At 46.6% G+C, this 16,453-nt stretch overlaps 1 protein-coding gene across 2 annotated transcripts in view; it reads right to left on the bottom strand.

Moving 5' to 3' along the window:
• Abl (tyrosine-protein kinase Abl) overlaps positions 1 to 16,453 on the bottom strand; it is a 139,927-nt gene that overhangs the window by 87,646 nt on the left and 35,828 nt on the right. For both annotated transcript variants that reach the window (XM_050196415.3, XM_055063538.2), the window contains exons 4-6: positions 11,275 to 11,632; positions 4,320 to 4,546; positions 1,833 to 1,968 (exon numbers count right to left, since the gene is read on the bottom strand). In XM_050196415.3, the coding sequence (XP_050052372.1) occupies positions 1,833 to 1,968; positions 4,320 to 4,546; positions 11,275 to 11,632 (721 nt within the window). The remainder of the gene's footprint in view (positions 1 to 1,832; positions 1,969 to 4,319; positions 4,547 to 11,274; positions 11,633 to 16,453) is intronic.

Raw genomic sequence — 16,453 nt, 5'->3', positions numbered from 1 at the left:
TATGTGATTGATAAAGAACTGGGCAACTTTGTAGGCCGTGGCACGTTGTACAGCCTTCATCTCGGTGTAGCGTGTTAGATAGTCCGTGGCGACTATAATCCACTTGTTTCCGCTGGCTGACAAGGAAAAGGGTCCCAGAAGATCAATGCCGATTTGATCAAACGGCGCGCTAGATGGTGCGATGAGTTGGAGTAACCCCCTGGGCTTCAAAAATGACTATTTCCTGTGTTGACACTCACGGCAGCTCTGCACGTAACGCTTCACCATGGCAGAAAGTCTGGGCCAGTAGTACGTCTGGCGTACTCTTGCAAGAGTACATGAAAATCCCAAGTGTCCAGATGTGGGCTCATCACGGCAGGCTAGGAAAATGTCATCACGGAGGGCGGCAGGTACGACCAATAGATACTCTGTCGCTGGCACTCGGGTTTTTCTTGTACAGAACACCCTTTCAAAGGCAGAAGGTCAAGATACTGCGAGAAATGTGTCACAAGATTGCAACATTCTTGCCTTCTAGGTGATTAATGAGAGGGCGTATTTCGGCGTCCTTGCGCTGCCTTATGATCAGGTCAGATGCGGTGAGGGCCCCAAGGAATGCGCCGCCTTCGTCCATGTCCTTATCGCAAGTTTTGACGGGAGCGTGCGACGTGTCTGCATCTTAGTGTTTGCGGCCTGATTTGTAGACGATGGTAACATCGAACTCCTGCAGACGGAGACTCCATCGAGCAAGTCGCCCGGACGGGTCTCGTAAGTTGGCTAACCAACACAAGGAATGGTGGTCTGTCACCACCTTGAAAGGGCAACCGTAGAGATAAGGCCGAAATTTCATGATGGCCCACACAACCGCTAGACACTCTTTCTCGGAGGTGTAGTTGATTTTGGCATGTGAAAGGGTGCGACTGGCGTAAGCGATCACTCGCTCAACGCCTTCCTGGTGTTGAACAAGTACAGCGCCAAGAACAATGTTGCTTGCGTCAGTATGCACCTCGGTGTCAGCGTCCTCGTCAAAGTGAGCGAGGACGGGCGATTCCTGCAGGTGCTGTCGTAACTCAGTGAAAGCTGCATCCTCCTCATCCGTCCAAACGAAGGGTGCGTCTTCTCGCGCGAGGTGTATGAGTGGTTCGGCGATCCGGCAGAAATTAGCAATGAAGCGACGATAGTACGCACACAGACCGAGAAAGCGGCGTACTGCTTTCTTGTCACGAGGAGTCGGAAAAGCAGCAACAGCACATGTTTTGTCTGGGTCAGGCTGGACGCTGTCGGCGTTCACTAGTCCGAGAAACTTCAGCTCTTCGTAACCGAAGTGACACTTTTCTGGCTTTAGTGCGAGATTGGCGGAGCGGAGCACCTCAAGTACCGCCTCTAAATGTTTCAGATGTTCTTTGAAGGTCGCCGCAAACACGACGACGTCATCTAAGTATACTAAACAACTGTGCCACTTCAGGCTTGTCAGAACAGTGTCCATCATTCTCTGGAATGCGGCCAGTGCAGAACACAGGCTGAGTGGAAGTACTTTAAATTCGTACAATCCATCCGGGGTAACAAAGGCAGTTTTCTTGCGGTCTCGTTTGTCAACTTCGATTTGCCAATAGCCGCTCTTCAGATCTATGGATGAAAAATACCTTGTTCACCGCAGTTCACCGAAGCTGCAACGCTTCGCATTACTTAGAAGTAAACTACAGTTGCGTGTCTAATTTTTTAGTGGCTTCGGTTAGTAGTCTACCTAGTTAGTACGTTTCTTCTCACATTTTCCCCCAGAACGTATGGACGAGGTTCTACTATAAAGGATGGTTGCAACGGCACTTCAAGAAAATTAAAGCCAACAGTTAGCTTACCCCAAACATCTGACTTAGTAGAAAACTTGTTGTAGGCAAGGCCTTCAGGGGCCGTCCACTTGATAGGAAATTTGGCACCTGCGTGAGCGGTGTACGTGTCATCTCTCATCAGCCGGGCAAGTCCAAAATCAGCGACCTGAAAATGCAGGAGGTAAAACGAATGCATTAGAAGCAGTGCTTTGTTTTAACGTGCACATGCTCTAGTCGCTTGTTACTTTTGCACATTTTTGCCAATTGAAACAGATAACTACTCAGGTTCCAGAGAAGACATTTTTTATATTCACAGCCCTCTGAAAAGATGCACTAGAAGCAGCCCAGGGAGAATGACAGCTAATTCAATACAAGCTCCACATGTCACTGAGCTGCACAATGAGCCTGTTAAAAAGGAAGGAGGGAGTGCAAGACAAAAGGTGTCCTCAACAGTGTTTGCAGGATTCTGAGGTTTGGTATCTATGCATGGACAATCCTGAACTAAACTAACAGTATAGTCATTGACTGATAATTCAGCCACCAGTAATTCAGCCATACCTGATCACAGTTGCCGACCGTTTATTCGGACCTCACAGGGACTAATAATAAGCAGGTGTCCGAAAAAGCAGATAAAGAAAGAAAAAAAAAATCCTTTATTTCTACGCACTTATTCGGGATCGGCAGTAGGCTTGAAGAAAACGTGAATGCGCCGTTGCACGCTGTTCTGTTTACGCGCAATCAGATAAGCCTGAATCTCGGAGAGGGTTGTCCGGTCACTATAGGCAGCTGAAAGCACAGTCACGGCTTGTACACGCTCCGCATGCGACGGCAGTGTAGCACATGGTGCGTCATCTTCCAACTCGGAGTCATCATTCGGCGGTGCAGCAGAAACCTGACGAATGATCTCGCCGTTGTCGAGTCCTGCGCATGTCAGTACAGCAGCGTCAGCACCTGTGAAACTGTCAAATGAGACGGTGTCCGGAATCGCAATGCAACCGCTGCGCTGGTCTCCGCAGAACATCTTCATCGTCAGTAGGGAGCACATCGGAAGGTGACAAATCCTAGGCCTCCCGGCACCCGCTTGCCGGCATGCCCCAGTGCAGTCTGCGCGGGCACTGTCGGCGCCATTAGACATTTGACGCAATGTTTCCGTATGCCGCGTTGGATCACCGCAACCTCGGCACAGCACACAAAGCAAACACCACTACGCCGTCACGCCGACACCAGTCGCACAAATGAAAAACGTGGCCTACTCGCAGTGTTATGCATGAAGAAACAAACAAATCAGCTGCTGGATTGTCTTGACATGGCTTACTAAGCTGAGACCGGAACTGCTGTAGCAACTCTATCGAACCAGGCAGAAACAATGATGATGAGCGGGGATTTCCAGTAGCGCTACTTCGTGGGGCAGCAAGGAGGCTCTGTTTAAAACAAAAATGGCGTTCAGCAAGTCGAACCATGCACTGGTCAGAGTCGGTGCATGGTGCTCTCGATCGAGTTGGCTCAAGGAGTGTCCGAAAAATCAGACGAGAGGTTGCAAGGTGTCCGAGCTTTTGGCAGTTGTTATACATTATGGTCTATGGGGAGAATGGCGGTGCTGCGACGCAGACCGAATAATCGAGCATGTCCGAATTTTTGGAGTCCGAAAAATTAGTCGGCGAATGTATTCGGATAGCTCCGCGGCACCCCCACTGGCCCCATAGACACTGTATAAGGACAACCAAAATTTCGAACACCTTACAGCGTGTCGCGCGATAATTCAGACTCTTGACTGCAAGACCATGAGCTAATTTGGCCACAGAATTTAGCAGAAATAGCTTTATTTTTGTTTCAGTACATCGTCGTATCCTCAAAACACAAACTCGTGAAGCCTAGCTGATCTAGTAGTCGTCAACCATGCCCGAGCCACAGGACAAACTAAGCCACTAAGTCATAAAGGCTGTATTTGCGATTTGTCGTGCGAGTTCCGATGCCCACTTATCGTCCACCATTCATGGCCAGCTGAACCCGTTGATAATGCGGGTGAAGCATCGCTCTGACCACTAACGAGGTGCGAAATAGAATAGCATAAAAGGCATGTTGCATTGCTAGAAAATCGTGATCATGGACTGTTAGGCCAAAGGCAAGCAGCACATGTGCACATAGCAACACAATGAAAAACTTGGGCCATATTCTTGGACAATCACTTTCGAAGATGCTTTCACTTTCGCAACATTTTGCATGACTAACACCAGACGCACCAACTGGTGGCAGCGTCTCTGCACTGTGATAAGGTAGTATGCTTGGTACTGTGCCCATAACACCATAGCATGTAGTCGCTGATGCTTCTTGTGCTGGTCACGCAAAACTGGCAGTATCTCCGAAACTTATGATTAAAGAATACAGCATCCACCTTTCTTGACCACTTGTGGAGTAAAGTAAATTATTTTCTGGTGAATATGGTATTTTTTTGACCCCCAATAATTTGGACCTTCTGGTGGTACAAGACTGTACAAGAATGATGCATAAGACACTTACTTTCACAAGATGACAGTCTCCTACAAGGCAGTTGCGTGCTGCCAAATCCCGATGAATGAAGCTGCGGGCTTCCAGGTAGGACATCGCAGAAGCAATCTGAGTAGCCATGTACATTAGCACTACAGCTGTAATTTCCTCTCGTGAGCAGTTGCGTAGGTACTCCAAGAGGTTCCCATGGGCCATGAACTCGGTGATGATGTAGAAGGGTGGCTCACGTGTGCACACCCCTGTAGGAGAAATTAGCGAATGATATGAAACCTTTGATAGTTATAATGTTGAGAAAATAGAGAACGCAACATACAGTAGTTACACAAACATCCTTACTTTGCCAATATATAACAATATGTTGCAGTGTCGATTATGACGATTATGTTACAAAATCCAATCACTAGAGTCATGTATCAGTGTACCTTGACTAACTTTCTCCACCAGAGGTACCACCTCCCAATATGCCTTGTGCCACTATAACATGCACACAGTTCTCCAGAGGCAAGTTTCCCTTGGCATGATTGGGAAAAACTTGGCTTAGGCAATTTACGTCGCCTTCAGGCACTGTGTCTACAAGTGTACAAGCCAAGATAGCACATCATAAGAACTAATGGAAATAATTTTGTTTAACCCTTTCAGGGTCAATGACGTAAATATACGGCGCCATGAACAAGTCCAAAATGGTCAGTGCGTATATTTATGGTGCTGTCGGTACGTTTAAAAAGCGCGCCAATTTCCCAACTTTTTCTTTCCTGGCATTGTGCTGCCACTATGTGGCAATACAGGGAATTTTTTTCTTGTGCCTCTCACTCATTTTTCATTGCATGGTTTGTTTTAGAGCTAGTTTGTTTGCTCCGGCACGTCTATATACTATCGCTCGCGCAATGGTGCACGCACACACTGGTGGTGGTTAGTTTGGGTTTTGTTCCGCAGGCGGTTGGGGTTCTTGCGCTTGCAAAACTGATGGCTATCTCGTTACTAATCGCTCAAAGGGTGACTGCCTGTTATTCGCTCGTTTATTGTTCACAGGGGTGCGCATACCAAGGATGACTCCGTGCATGCGTTTCCTTTTTTTTCTTTTTTTGGAGACTCGCGAAAACTAATTCTCTCTTGTTGGCAATAAGATGAAGATTAGTGGAAGTTTGTCACACATTTTGCTTTTTTGACGGGCACACAACCACATAGTTTTCTTGACTGCACTCACCTACGCAGTTTGATTATGCTATGAACATAAATATTAGTGTAAGAGCAGGAACATCTGAGATTTGCGAAATATTCTCATGCGCACATTTTCTAAGCCTTGAACTATGTGTATAACAATGCATCAAATTTTTAGTTCTTATAAGATTATTTCCTTTTTTTATTGTTATTCTTAAATAAACAGTACATATATATCCCACAAAATATTTTTTCGCACTTTACGTTCACCCTAGAAAAATTACGGTCAATTTTTTTTCGAAATAGGTCCCACTAAAGAATTTAAATCTGCAATAAAAAAAAAAAATCGACCCAGGGCAGCCTCATATCGTGAAAAAAATCGACCCTGAAAAGGTTAAAATGTGTCGCATGCATCTTGAGACACTTCTGATTGTACATTTGCTACAAATGTAAATACCGTATATACTTGCCTAATACGGTAAACACAATTTTTAACACAACACAACACAACACAACAAGCGAAGTTGGTGGTGAGTTTAATATGTGGGGTAAATTTTATGGTAACTTTTTTGAAACAGCAAAAATTGAAAAGTAAAATGGTAATGATCTCAAAAATGCATTAGATAACATATAGGCTCGTATAAGGGCGGCACTTTTTTTTCCCCAATTTTGACGAGGTGCGGCCCTTACATGGAACCAAACCATTTGATTCAAGACTGCTCCTAGATGGCTCTAGATACTATTTCCGGATACTAGATGGCTTTCACAATCTAGTAGCGACACGCCCAGAAGTATGCAGGGTGCAAAACTTCGCCAATGCGTGTGTGGCAATGGGGCACCGAACGTGATTGCTTCGCCACTGGAATCTTTTTTCCAAAAATTTTAGGCAGCCAAGCTGGAGGTGGGACTCTCACATTGGTGTGGCCTTTACACGAATCTATACGGTAACTTACCTTAGCAGTAGAAATACACATAGATAGTATATGCAAACAGCAACAGCATTTTTATTGCACTTCACTCCACATCGGAACCACTAGACCTGTTACACAAGTCATCCAGCCGCTTCATCCACAGCATGGTTCCACAACAGCTCGTCCTCACAGCAGCTTCCAGCAGTCTGTTGTTATTGCAAACATCACATTGTTGTGCTGATTTTCGACATCCATTGTTTTGACAGACATGCTGTGTGCACCCTCTTTCCTCGACCAACTTGCTCCTCGGCACGACAAAGTTTATTGGTGACTGATCAATGGTTCGGTTTCCTGAGCATATAAACTCTCTGTTCCGGAGCAAGCATACAACTCGACTTAGGGCCCATCGCACAAAGCAATATCAAAGATAGGCAGAAAAGGGAGCAACAAACTTGCAAATTCGGCACTACGCAAACGCCTGCTGCCCCACTTTCCCTTGGACTTTCTCGTGCATCACGCCCGGTCACGCACTTTCCTGTCATGTCAGTGTAAAGCTGCTGTTACTGAGAGCAGTTGCGTGTTTTTTGCTTTTTCGAGTCTGCAAGGTGCCTTTGTGCCGGAACTGGTGGCAGGCATGCGGCAAGAACAGGCTGATCTTTCCAGTAGGTCCTGAGCGGCCGTGATGGCACGCAGCCTGTTTTTACCACATGCTTGCCACCAGTGTTCTCTCGTCAGGGCTTTGCCGTCAGCTTCTCCATCACGAAACCTACCGTCCCTGTTGTTGTGCCGCCACGGCATGTTTACCGCTAGTATGGATGTATGGCCTACATAGGTTAACTGTAGAATTTAGTTTACATGATCTCGGCGTTTCTCACTTGGCATTATTATTTCCAACACAGCGATGAGCATCGAGATTAGGTGCGCTTGCTCTGAACACATGTGAGAGAATAAAAGATTCCAGTCCCTCCGAAAAACTACAGCACAGTCGTTCGATCTGGGGACTGCTCAGGAGCACAGTTGGGGGTGCGTTTATTATATGAGTGTGTTCATTACGCAGGTATAACAGCAATATGCGCAATGTGTTTTAGTGAAAGTTTTAGTGAATGTGTTTTAGCAACAAAGGTAGACATCTGGGCTCCCTAACCATCGAGCTCTACTGACATATGATGCTTTCTGCGTACCATGCACAGTGCATACTCTGCAGCTCAATGCCCGTTGATCCTTGGTGTGCAAAGAAAACAAAGTGCAGCAAAAACAAAATATTTATGGCAGTTCATATGGCGAACGCAGCGTAGACTGCCATGCCTCTGGGCGAAATTAAGAACTAGGAAAGGAAAATACAACCCCATCGGGCAAATCATCATCTGGCACCGAAACCAAAAAGACTGGTTTTGTTGCCACCCAACAGGCATACCGTGCAGGTTTGGAATCATCAGACGAAGATGTGCACGATAAGGCCATATTTTCATACGATCACTTTTGGGGATACGATCACTTTCGCAAGATTTCACGTAACTTGGCACTAGAAGCATCTATGGGCTACAGCATTTCTGGCATCACGCCAAGATGGTCTGCTTAGCACTGGAGGAATGCTGTTGCTCGTACAGGCTGACACGTCTTGTGTGGAGTCACGCGAAAGTGATCGCATGCATGCAAGTTATCAGCAAAGAATACTGCTCGGTGGCAGTACCATCACTGCTGACCAACACATGGGCTGCACTCGGTGCTGTCGACAATGCAGTTCTGGATAGCCTCAAGCAAGGCTCGGTAAAGAAGACTAGCAGAATTTTGATACAGTCAAATCTCGTTAATTTGAACCGACGCCGTGGTCCCGTCAAAGTTATGTGCATTCCATGGGCAAAAACACCCGGGTAATTTGAATGCACAAGCATTTGTGACGGTTAATTGACATAGACCGCGCTCCGGCAAAGCTATCAGCAGCATGCAAAATCAAGCGGCAGTGCCTCCGACCAGCATGGCTCTGACCCCACCATAGAGGAAAGGCTTAGGAGAAACCCCTCAACACCGCACGCGAGAGAGGGAAAAAAAGGAAAAAAAGAGAAGATGTGGCGGAAATTTCACCCTCTCTCAATTGGCAAGATCGCTGTTTCTGTGTCGTGCAATAATGCCTCAGCTACACTAGCAGCAAAACGCGTGCCGCAGGAGGGATTGGTCCTGGGGCCATTTTCCGTGGCTCGCCACAGTGGCAAGTGAGCTGCAAGCGGAGGAGACGAATAAGAGTGGCCTTTAGAGTGACGTGCGCGCGGGAAACTGGTATCATGCGGACCCGCCCGACCACTCTATCCGTACTCGCATCTGGTTCAGCTGGACCACTTGTTTCACTCTACCGTCTGCTCGCGTCAGCTCTCGCTCATGCTTGTTTTGGTTGACTTGGTTGGTCTCGTTCACGCTTGCTTTTTTTTTTCCAATGACTCGTATTGGGTGCGAGTATCGACTCGTATTGGGGTGGAAAAGCTAGCGCCACCGTCGGCGTGACGTGGCATGAGGGATCCCGTGGACACAGCGGCCGCGTCGGCTGCTTCGGAAGCGCCGAAGCGAGCTGAAAACGAAAGTTTAAAGTCCCACCTGCACTGCGGTTCTGATTAAGTGGCGAGGCTTTACCGCCTTGAGTGTCTGCTTGACAACATTTGAAAGTACTATAATAGGTAGCGGCTGCCTTTGGAGGCGTGCAGCATGGTAGGCTACTGCTCGGTGCCGCAGTGCCGGACAAACGCAATGTAGCTCGGTGTCAGCCTTATTCACACATAGCCGCAGGGCAAGGAGCTGCATGAAGCTTGGCTGGTGAAACTTAGAACCAGCGGACAGCCATCGGCTATAACTCGGGTATGTAGCAAGCACAGACGCAAGGAACATTTCTACTATGGCGCCGGGAGTGCGCGATGTTCGGTGAGTAGCAGAAAACGCGCACTGAGGCGCTCGCCCGCGCCCGCTGCGTGGCTAATGCCATGACAGTTTGGTCTATGAACTTGTTGATGCTAGATACTGGCAAGTTCACTGGAACGGAAAGGAAGCGGTAAGATGCACATTAAAAAAAGGCATGGCATATGGACATGTTTGTGTTATGAATTAACGCAGTGAACTGCGAAAAAGAAGCAGAAGGAGATCGCACGCTGAGAAGACCGATAAGCATACAGTGCGATGCAACTTGAGAAATAATATTGAAATGTCCAAGAATTTAGAAGACAAAAAAAGACTGAATCGTTGCGACGGACCATCACAGTCGCCATAGGCTTCGAAGTCTCTATAACGAAATTATTTTTGAACAGTTCCGATAGCGTTCACGCAACAATGGTTGCTAGTGTACTGTCAAATGCTCATATGCGTTGGTCTAAAGCTCACGGCACGGTGCGAAAACGCGCTCACAGCGAAAGCAAAACATTGTGCGCTGACATGCATGCAGAGGTACAGTCAGTCGCTGCAAACCCGTGCGATTGCTGGATTGAGGCTCCATTCTGTTATGCCCCATTTGGTTATACAGACAGCCCACTATAAGAACATATTTCACATAGTTTACTTGCAGTGTTTGGCTCCCTTTTACGCAAAAAGCCGGTTCGGGAGACTCCATCGCGTCGACCGTGCGCAGTGGCGTTCACTGTACGTATTCGGTAAAGAGATATCGTCTGTAAACGATTCTGTGCTTTCAGTTTGCCCAAGATTATTATATCGACAATCAAAAACTTCCCTCGTTTTGAGAGTACCTACATAAATGTCCAAAAGGGCTGCCGCGTGGTGCTTTTATTGAGCGCTGTAGGCGAAACCTATGAGGAGTGCGCCGCGTGATTCCTCATACTACGCAAGGGAAGCGCTTCCGACAGATGGCGACTCCGTAACTCCTCGTCGCCAATAAACCAAGACACCCTGACGGAAAGGCTCTTGGAGACAGCGCGCCACATCCAATTCTGTACAAGACAGACCCTGAATACAAGGACATGAAGGCGACACCCAGTACCTCATTCTCCTTGTCTTTTGAATGCGGCGACGCTGCAACAGAAGGGAGCGCAACAAGATGATTATGATCAGTGGAAACGGCTTCGTCATCTTGATAAGACATTACTCACATTAAGAACGCAGGACCAGAAACACAGCGCCTATCTGTCAGCAGACAAAGGAAAAATACACGCGCGCACGCAGATGGAAGCAACAGCAGAGGCAAAGTCCTAGCCTCCGCAATTCCGCTGCTTTTGACAGAGGTAATTAGCGCCATGCAGCAAGCTGGCGGGAAAGCAAATCTGCTTCCCTCCCACCCTTCCTCGCAACTACGCTCCCCTCACCCTCTCTCTCAACTCCCTCGTAACTCCTTTATCTTCAACGGACTCCACGTGCCCACCTCTGCGCCAGTGCCAGCTTAGCCCGCTCCTTGAAGTTTCGTTTTTTGCCAATATCGGGAAGTGAGCATTGGCCGGTGTGGGTACTTCCGAGGTCCTTGCTCGCTGTGTGCTCGCACGCCACTATATTTCACGACTCGCACCGTTCGTGCATGGTGCTATAGTGCATGAATACTTCAAAAACAAGTCCTTCTTTTAATTCAAATTCCTTTTAATTAAAACAAATTTTCGAGCGCCTTCGAGTTCGAATTATCGAGATTCGACAATAGTAAGGTTTTGTTTTGCAGAACATTTCCTGTCTATGGTGTCTTATTTCGCAACAACAAAATCCTCACGAAAGTGTATGTTTTCACTTTCCTCACAGATTTCGTTATTGCAGAGTTCAACTAAATTTGGTATAGGATTCGATATTTGAAGCCAGGTTCTTTTTTTCCAATGTCCATATTTTATAAGAAAATTTGGCCCTTCAGTCACCACTAACTACAACACAAAACACACTGATGTCAACAGCCTTCAGAAACCCAAGAGTAGCAAGTGGTTTCAAGTTCTTACCAATGAGTTGCACAAGATTGGGGTGCTTCATTTCTTTCATGATGGCCGCTTCTTCCAGGAAGTCCTTGAGAGCCATGGTGTCCTCCTTGAGTGTCTTAACCGCCACTGTAAGGTTGTAACGCTTCCACAGAGCTTCATACACGTCCCCGTACTGACCACCACCTAGCCTATGCTTCATGACTATGTCCGTTCTGTCAATCTCCCATTCATCTGGCTCAGGACTGAGCGCAAACACCGCTGGCTTGTTGCGCTTAGGTGCCGGGTACAGCAGTTGAGTAATAAGGCCGTCAGCATGCAGTGAATGGTGGTGCACCAACTCAGCCAAGGTGTTGAACCGCCAGTCTGACGTGACATACACCTGCACCACAAAAATTTTATCTGGTCTACAACAAGCTCACAGCAAAAAAAGTTGCTACTGGATCCTAGAAGAAAAATGCCTGCGGCCTGCAACAAAAAGCAATTAATCTGAACGATACCCAAGTTAACAGTCAAAAGTGCTACACAAGTGAGTTGGTAAACAAAGACAATGACGAATAGTTAAAACGCCAAATTTTCAAACATTTTTGATAATTCACACACCTTTGCCGCCCCACCATAAACCCCATACAGCCATGTATAAGGACGCCTGAAATTTCAGATGTTGAAACCTTTCGCTGTGCAATTTTTTGTACTTTTTCTCGTGACCACAGATCCAAAACGGCATAAACCACCGTCACCATCGCCGTCATTTTGATTATCTCACAGCCTCAAACCAGCAGCAGCCGTAACCAATCATAGCCACCACTACCACCATAGCAATTTGTGTTTGGCCACATGGTATCTGGTTCGTGGTCATGTCGTTTTGTGCTGTCGTGCGCTCCGCACCGTTAGGCCTAACTGCTTCGATGTTCGCTACAAAGCTTCCTGCTGTTAGGTGTTGTGTGTTTGACTGAAAGGACTTGCTGCTGTCAGGAATGGTGCCGAGTCTGCCTTCATCATCCTTATCGATGGCTTCAAAGTGCTGAAAGCACGACAAGGGTCTAAAAAGCGTTTCATAATGCAGATTCCCAAAAATCAGCCTCGCCGCAATACAGCGATATTACGCGATCAAGCATACACAATGTATTGCGATGAAGCATACCAAGAGTGGAAAGGAGCCACTGTCGGAGACGTAGTAGGCATTCCTAAATTACACACGTGTGCACCTGCCATCTCCTCTCGCAATACGAGCACTGACACACCTAATAAGAGTACTGGCAGGCCTTCAGACCAATTTTAGATTGCTTTGGTAATTTGCACCCTTGAGGACAGTACAAGGCATGCCATTTGTGTTTCTCAAGTGCCCAATTTCTTAAATGTTTTTCGCAGTCACCGGGTCTGAAAAACCGGATGTTGACTACGAGGTTCGACTTTTCGCCATCGGTACCTCTGTTGTTGCCGAAGTGTGGACTAGCGACAGTGATGAGGACGACACGGAAAGTGACAACATGGGCGATTCAGGCCCGACAGTGGCAGAAGCTACGCGTTACGTCAGCCTCATGAATGCAATCGTCGTGACAAGAACAGCACCCCACAATGGAAAAGGCGCCCCGTAACTTCTGCAGCACTACCGCGCACATGCACGGAGAATACGTAACACGAACGAGGAATCTGCCATGCGAGTGTTTGCCGAGAAGAGGGGGCTGGCTGAAAAGCTGGCACGCAGCTTCAGTAAGTTATAGGCCACTGTCGTTGCTGCTAGGCCGCCGCAGCATCAAACGAAAATAACACTTTTGTCGCGCGAAGTGAACAAATAGTGCATGTTTACTTTCCCTTTCATCGCACTTTCTCAGAGTTCCGTGTTCCGTTTTTGACAGGTAAGTGGGTGATCTCGTGCTATTTCGGTTAAACAGTACTACGGTTTAGTACGTACTTTTTCTGAGTTCTGGCCAACTACGGCTTAACGAGGTTTCACTGTAGTAATATCATAGTAGCTGTACAGTAATGCTGACAAACATTGCATTTGTTAAACCTCCTACCTCATTTTGTGATTGCATTCATGCCCTAAGTTGTCAGCTGTTTAGAAAGCTTTAAAAACCCAAGTCACACCACAAACAATAAGCAACAAGAGCTTTGTGCCTACCAATGTGCAAATAGTCTGCACAAGAATCAGTAGAAACTATACAAGGCAAGACAGGGGTTCTTAAACTGGGTTCCTCGGGCGGAATTTTAGGATTCTGCAAGCTGCCAAGATGAATATGATCCTGCTCCTCTTTCCTTCTTAATTTTCACCTTACTCCATTTAGAGAAGCAATTTTATGTTGCAGTTTTGATTTGACAAAGTCATTGGACATTGTATGAGCAATTCAGCAGTCTTTGTGAGAAAGACCCATGAGGTAGTAAACTTACAAATAAGACATTTAGGTGCACTTTGTATGCCCATGATGTTCACAATGAATGCGTTTTTTGAGTCCTATAACTTGAGCAAGAATACACTCAAGGTTCTGCAATCTTAAAGGCCACAGCCAAATCTAACCCTTTTTGGTTGGCTACCTTGGCGGACACACGATAAGGGGTTTAAACAGTGTACGTATACAGGGTGTCTACCAAGTTGACATCTTAACATTCCCTGACTTTTGCAGGTTTTCCCTGAGTGCCTTTGCAAAATACCCTGAGTGACACAGAACTTTGTTTTATGTCGAGATTGGCTGACACCATATCGCCCGATGCCGTCACTCTCTAGTAAGCATGTTAAAAATAAAAAAACAACTTAATCCAGTTTGAATAGTAAGGAGTAATGTTTATTTAATTCAAAATAGAAAACTGCAGGGAGGGGTTAGTAATATGCACAGTGAATAAAATATACTTGAAAAAAAAAATGGTAAGGCTCATTACAAATCGAATCAAACATATTCAAATACGAATAAAAATAGATGCACACAGAAGCAAATATTTTCAAAAATAAGCTATTTCCATCAACTGATAGCAAGCTAATTGGTATTAGACTTGAACTTTGTCACAAGTGAGATTCTCTCAGACGCTGGAAAGTCAACCTCAACTGTCCTAACATACCACCAACTCACGCACAATGCCTCAGTGCTGCATTTCACAGCTTTAAAGAGTTTATTTTGGTTCGGATGAGGGTCACCTGCATCTCAGCGTGAGCCAACATTTTCCTTGTTGAGCTCAAGCTTCTTCAAAGAAGAGGCGGCACAGTTCCTTTCCCGATCATTCCTCGATGCGACGGTACTTTCTGTTCTCACCCTCGTTCAACTGCATGTTCGCCCCACAGACCATTTGAAGCATCCTCTAGGTCAGTGGTACAGTCAATGTCCGATTTTTCGGACTCCCTAGGAGCCACTAACACTTCCGAAAAATCGGGCAGTCCGAAAAAAATGAATGCACGTCTTTTACTGCCCTTAAAAGCTCAAATCGCCACAGGCATGTCGAAAAAAACCTCTCAAGGCCTGCCAGTAAACTTATTAGGCATATCAGTGCTCGTACTGTAACAGGATATGGCGGGTGCGTGCGTGTATAAGAGAATACGTACTGTGTCCCGTGACAATTGCCCCTTGCCACACTTCTTAACCCTTTGAGGGTCAAATATTATTTTGAAATAAACTTTCCCAGGTGGTCAAATTACTTTATTGCGGATCTTGAATGTACAAAATGTATAAAGTCGGGAATAAATAGTCAAAAATAATTAGGAACAGTATTTTGGTGTCAGCATCACTCAAAACTGCAAAATGTTCAATAGTATTTCCGAGCGTCGTACTCCTTGAAACACGGGTCTACGCAGAGCGCCTTATCGCAGTCTGCACACCTAAAATGCGTGTCTGTTCTCTTGGAGCGAGGAGTTGTGTTGGCGCACACATGACACCTCTGCATGTGGCTGCCTTGGGCAGAGGTCTGAGGCACCCTCTCGTGTAAGTGCGTTGCCGTGGATAGCGAGAATACCTGGTGAGTGGTGGTGATAAACAAGCTAAGAGCACTGCCAATCAAAATAGAAATCAACTTCCGCCGCCCCTGCGAGAGCGTGCTGACAAAGAGAAAAACCACGTTTCATGCGCCTCCGTTGCGATCACGCGGCGGAACCGCAGCATGTAGCGATGTAGCATGTAGCATCGCAGCATGTAGCGCTGAAAAGCTGATCGCTGAAAAGCTATCAGCTTTTCTTCGAAATCGCTTGGCAGCTTCTGGGTGATTTAAGTGCGACGTCGCAGGCTGAAGCCGAAGCACTTCATGAATTTCTGAAGCCAGCCCTGGCTGGCTTTGAAATTTTTTGGCGTTGGGCCTCGCTGCCTTGAAAGTTCCCTAGCTTTCGCTTGGAGCACTCCTGTTGTCACTGGAAGGGCAGCTGCTCTCTGCATCCGAACAAAGTCGGCCAAAACTGTCTGCACTTCGTGGTAATGGCCTTTCTTTGGTACGCTAAATGCCATCCTCGTTGCGGCGCACACAAAGAGCTGCTGTCGTTGTCCCCTCCAATGACGGACGTTTTTCTCGTCGATGCCGAAGTCCCGCCCGGCTTGAAGGTTCGACGATGCCTCTGCGGCTATCACAACATTTCGCTTGAAAGCGGCACTGTAGTGGCATCTCCTGCTTGGTGCCATCGCGATAACACCACGCCGCACACCGATACGGCCGACACGACACAGGTCAAAATGGCAACCTCACTTGTGTACGGTTGGCTACTGTCACGGCTAGTAGTGGCTGCGATACTGACTTTTCTAGATGGCGCTAGCTATGCACCATATTTAGCAGTTTCAATGAAAAACTGGCACGTTTTTTAAAATCCTTGAATCTAAGCCGACCCTAAAGTTTGGAATATGATTATTTGAAAAAAACTATCGGCCTAGATTTGAATAAATACGGTATATTGCATTGATGCATTTGAAGTAAGCTTTTTTAGTATTCTAAGCATATTAAAGGGAAGCTGAAAGCTTTTCCAGAAAAAATGAATGGAGAGCAGTACGTCATGGTTTTCAACTCTCTGAATTCGAATATCGCATCGAAATTGAGCAAAAGAAAGCGCAAACAGATTTTATTTCAACGAAAAGTGCAGCAGCAGACTCGGGGCAGCTCGCACGCCTCGTGTTCGCCTGTGATTGGTCGGGCACCTCATGACATCAACAATGGTGTTCGTCCGGACCGACTGCTGCCACTACACACGAAGCACGGTGCAAGGTAGTTTGGTGCTATTTTGCCGAGACGGTCATGGAAA

The sequence above is a fragment of the Dermacentor andersoni genome, chromosome 1 (assembly GCF_023375885.2).
Source record: "Dermacentor andersoni chromosome 1, qqDerAnde1_hic_scaffold, whole genome shotgun sequence".
NCBI classification, from domain to species: Eukaryota; Metazoa; Arthropoda; class Arachnida; order Ixodida; family Ixodidae; genus Dermacentor; species Dermacentor andersoni.
This window is presented reverse-complemented; position numbering and strand designations above follow the sequence as displayed.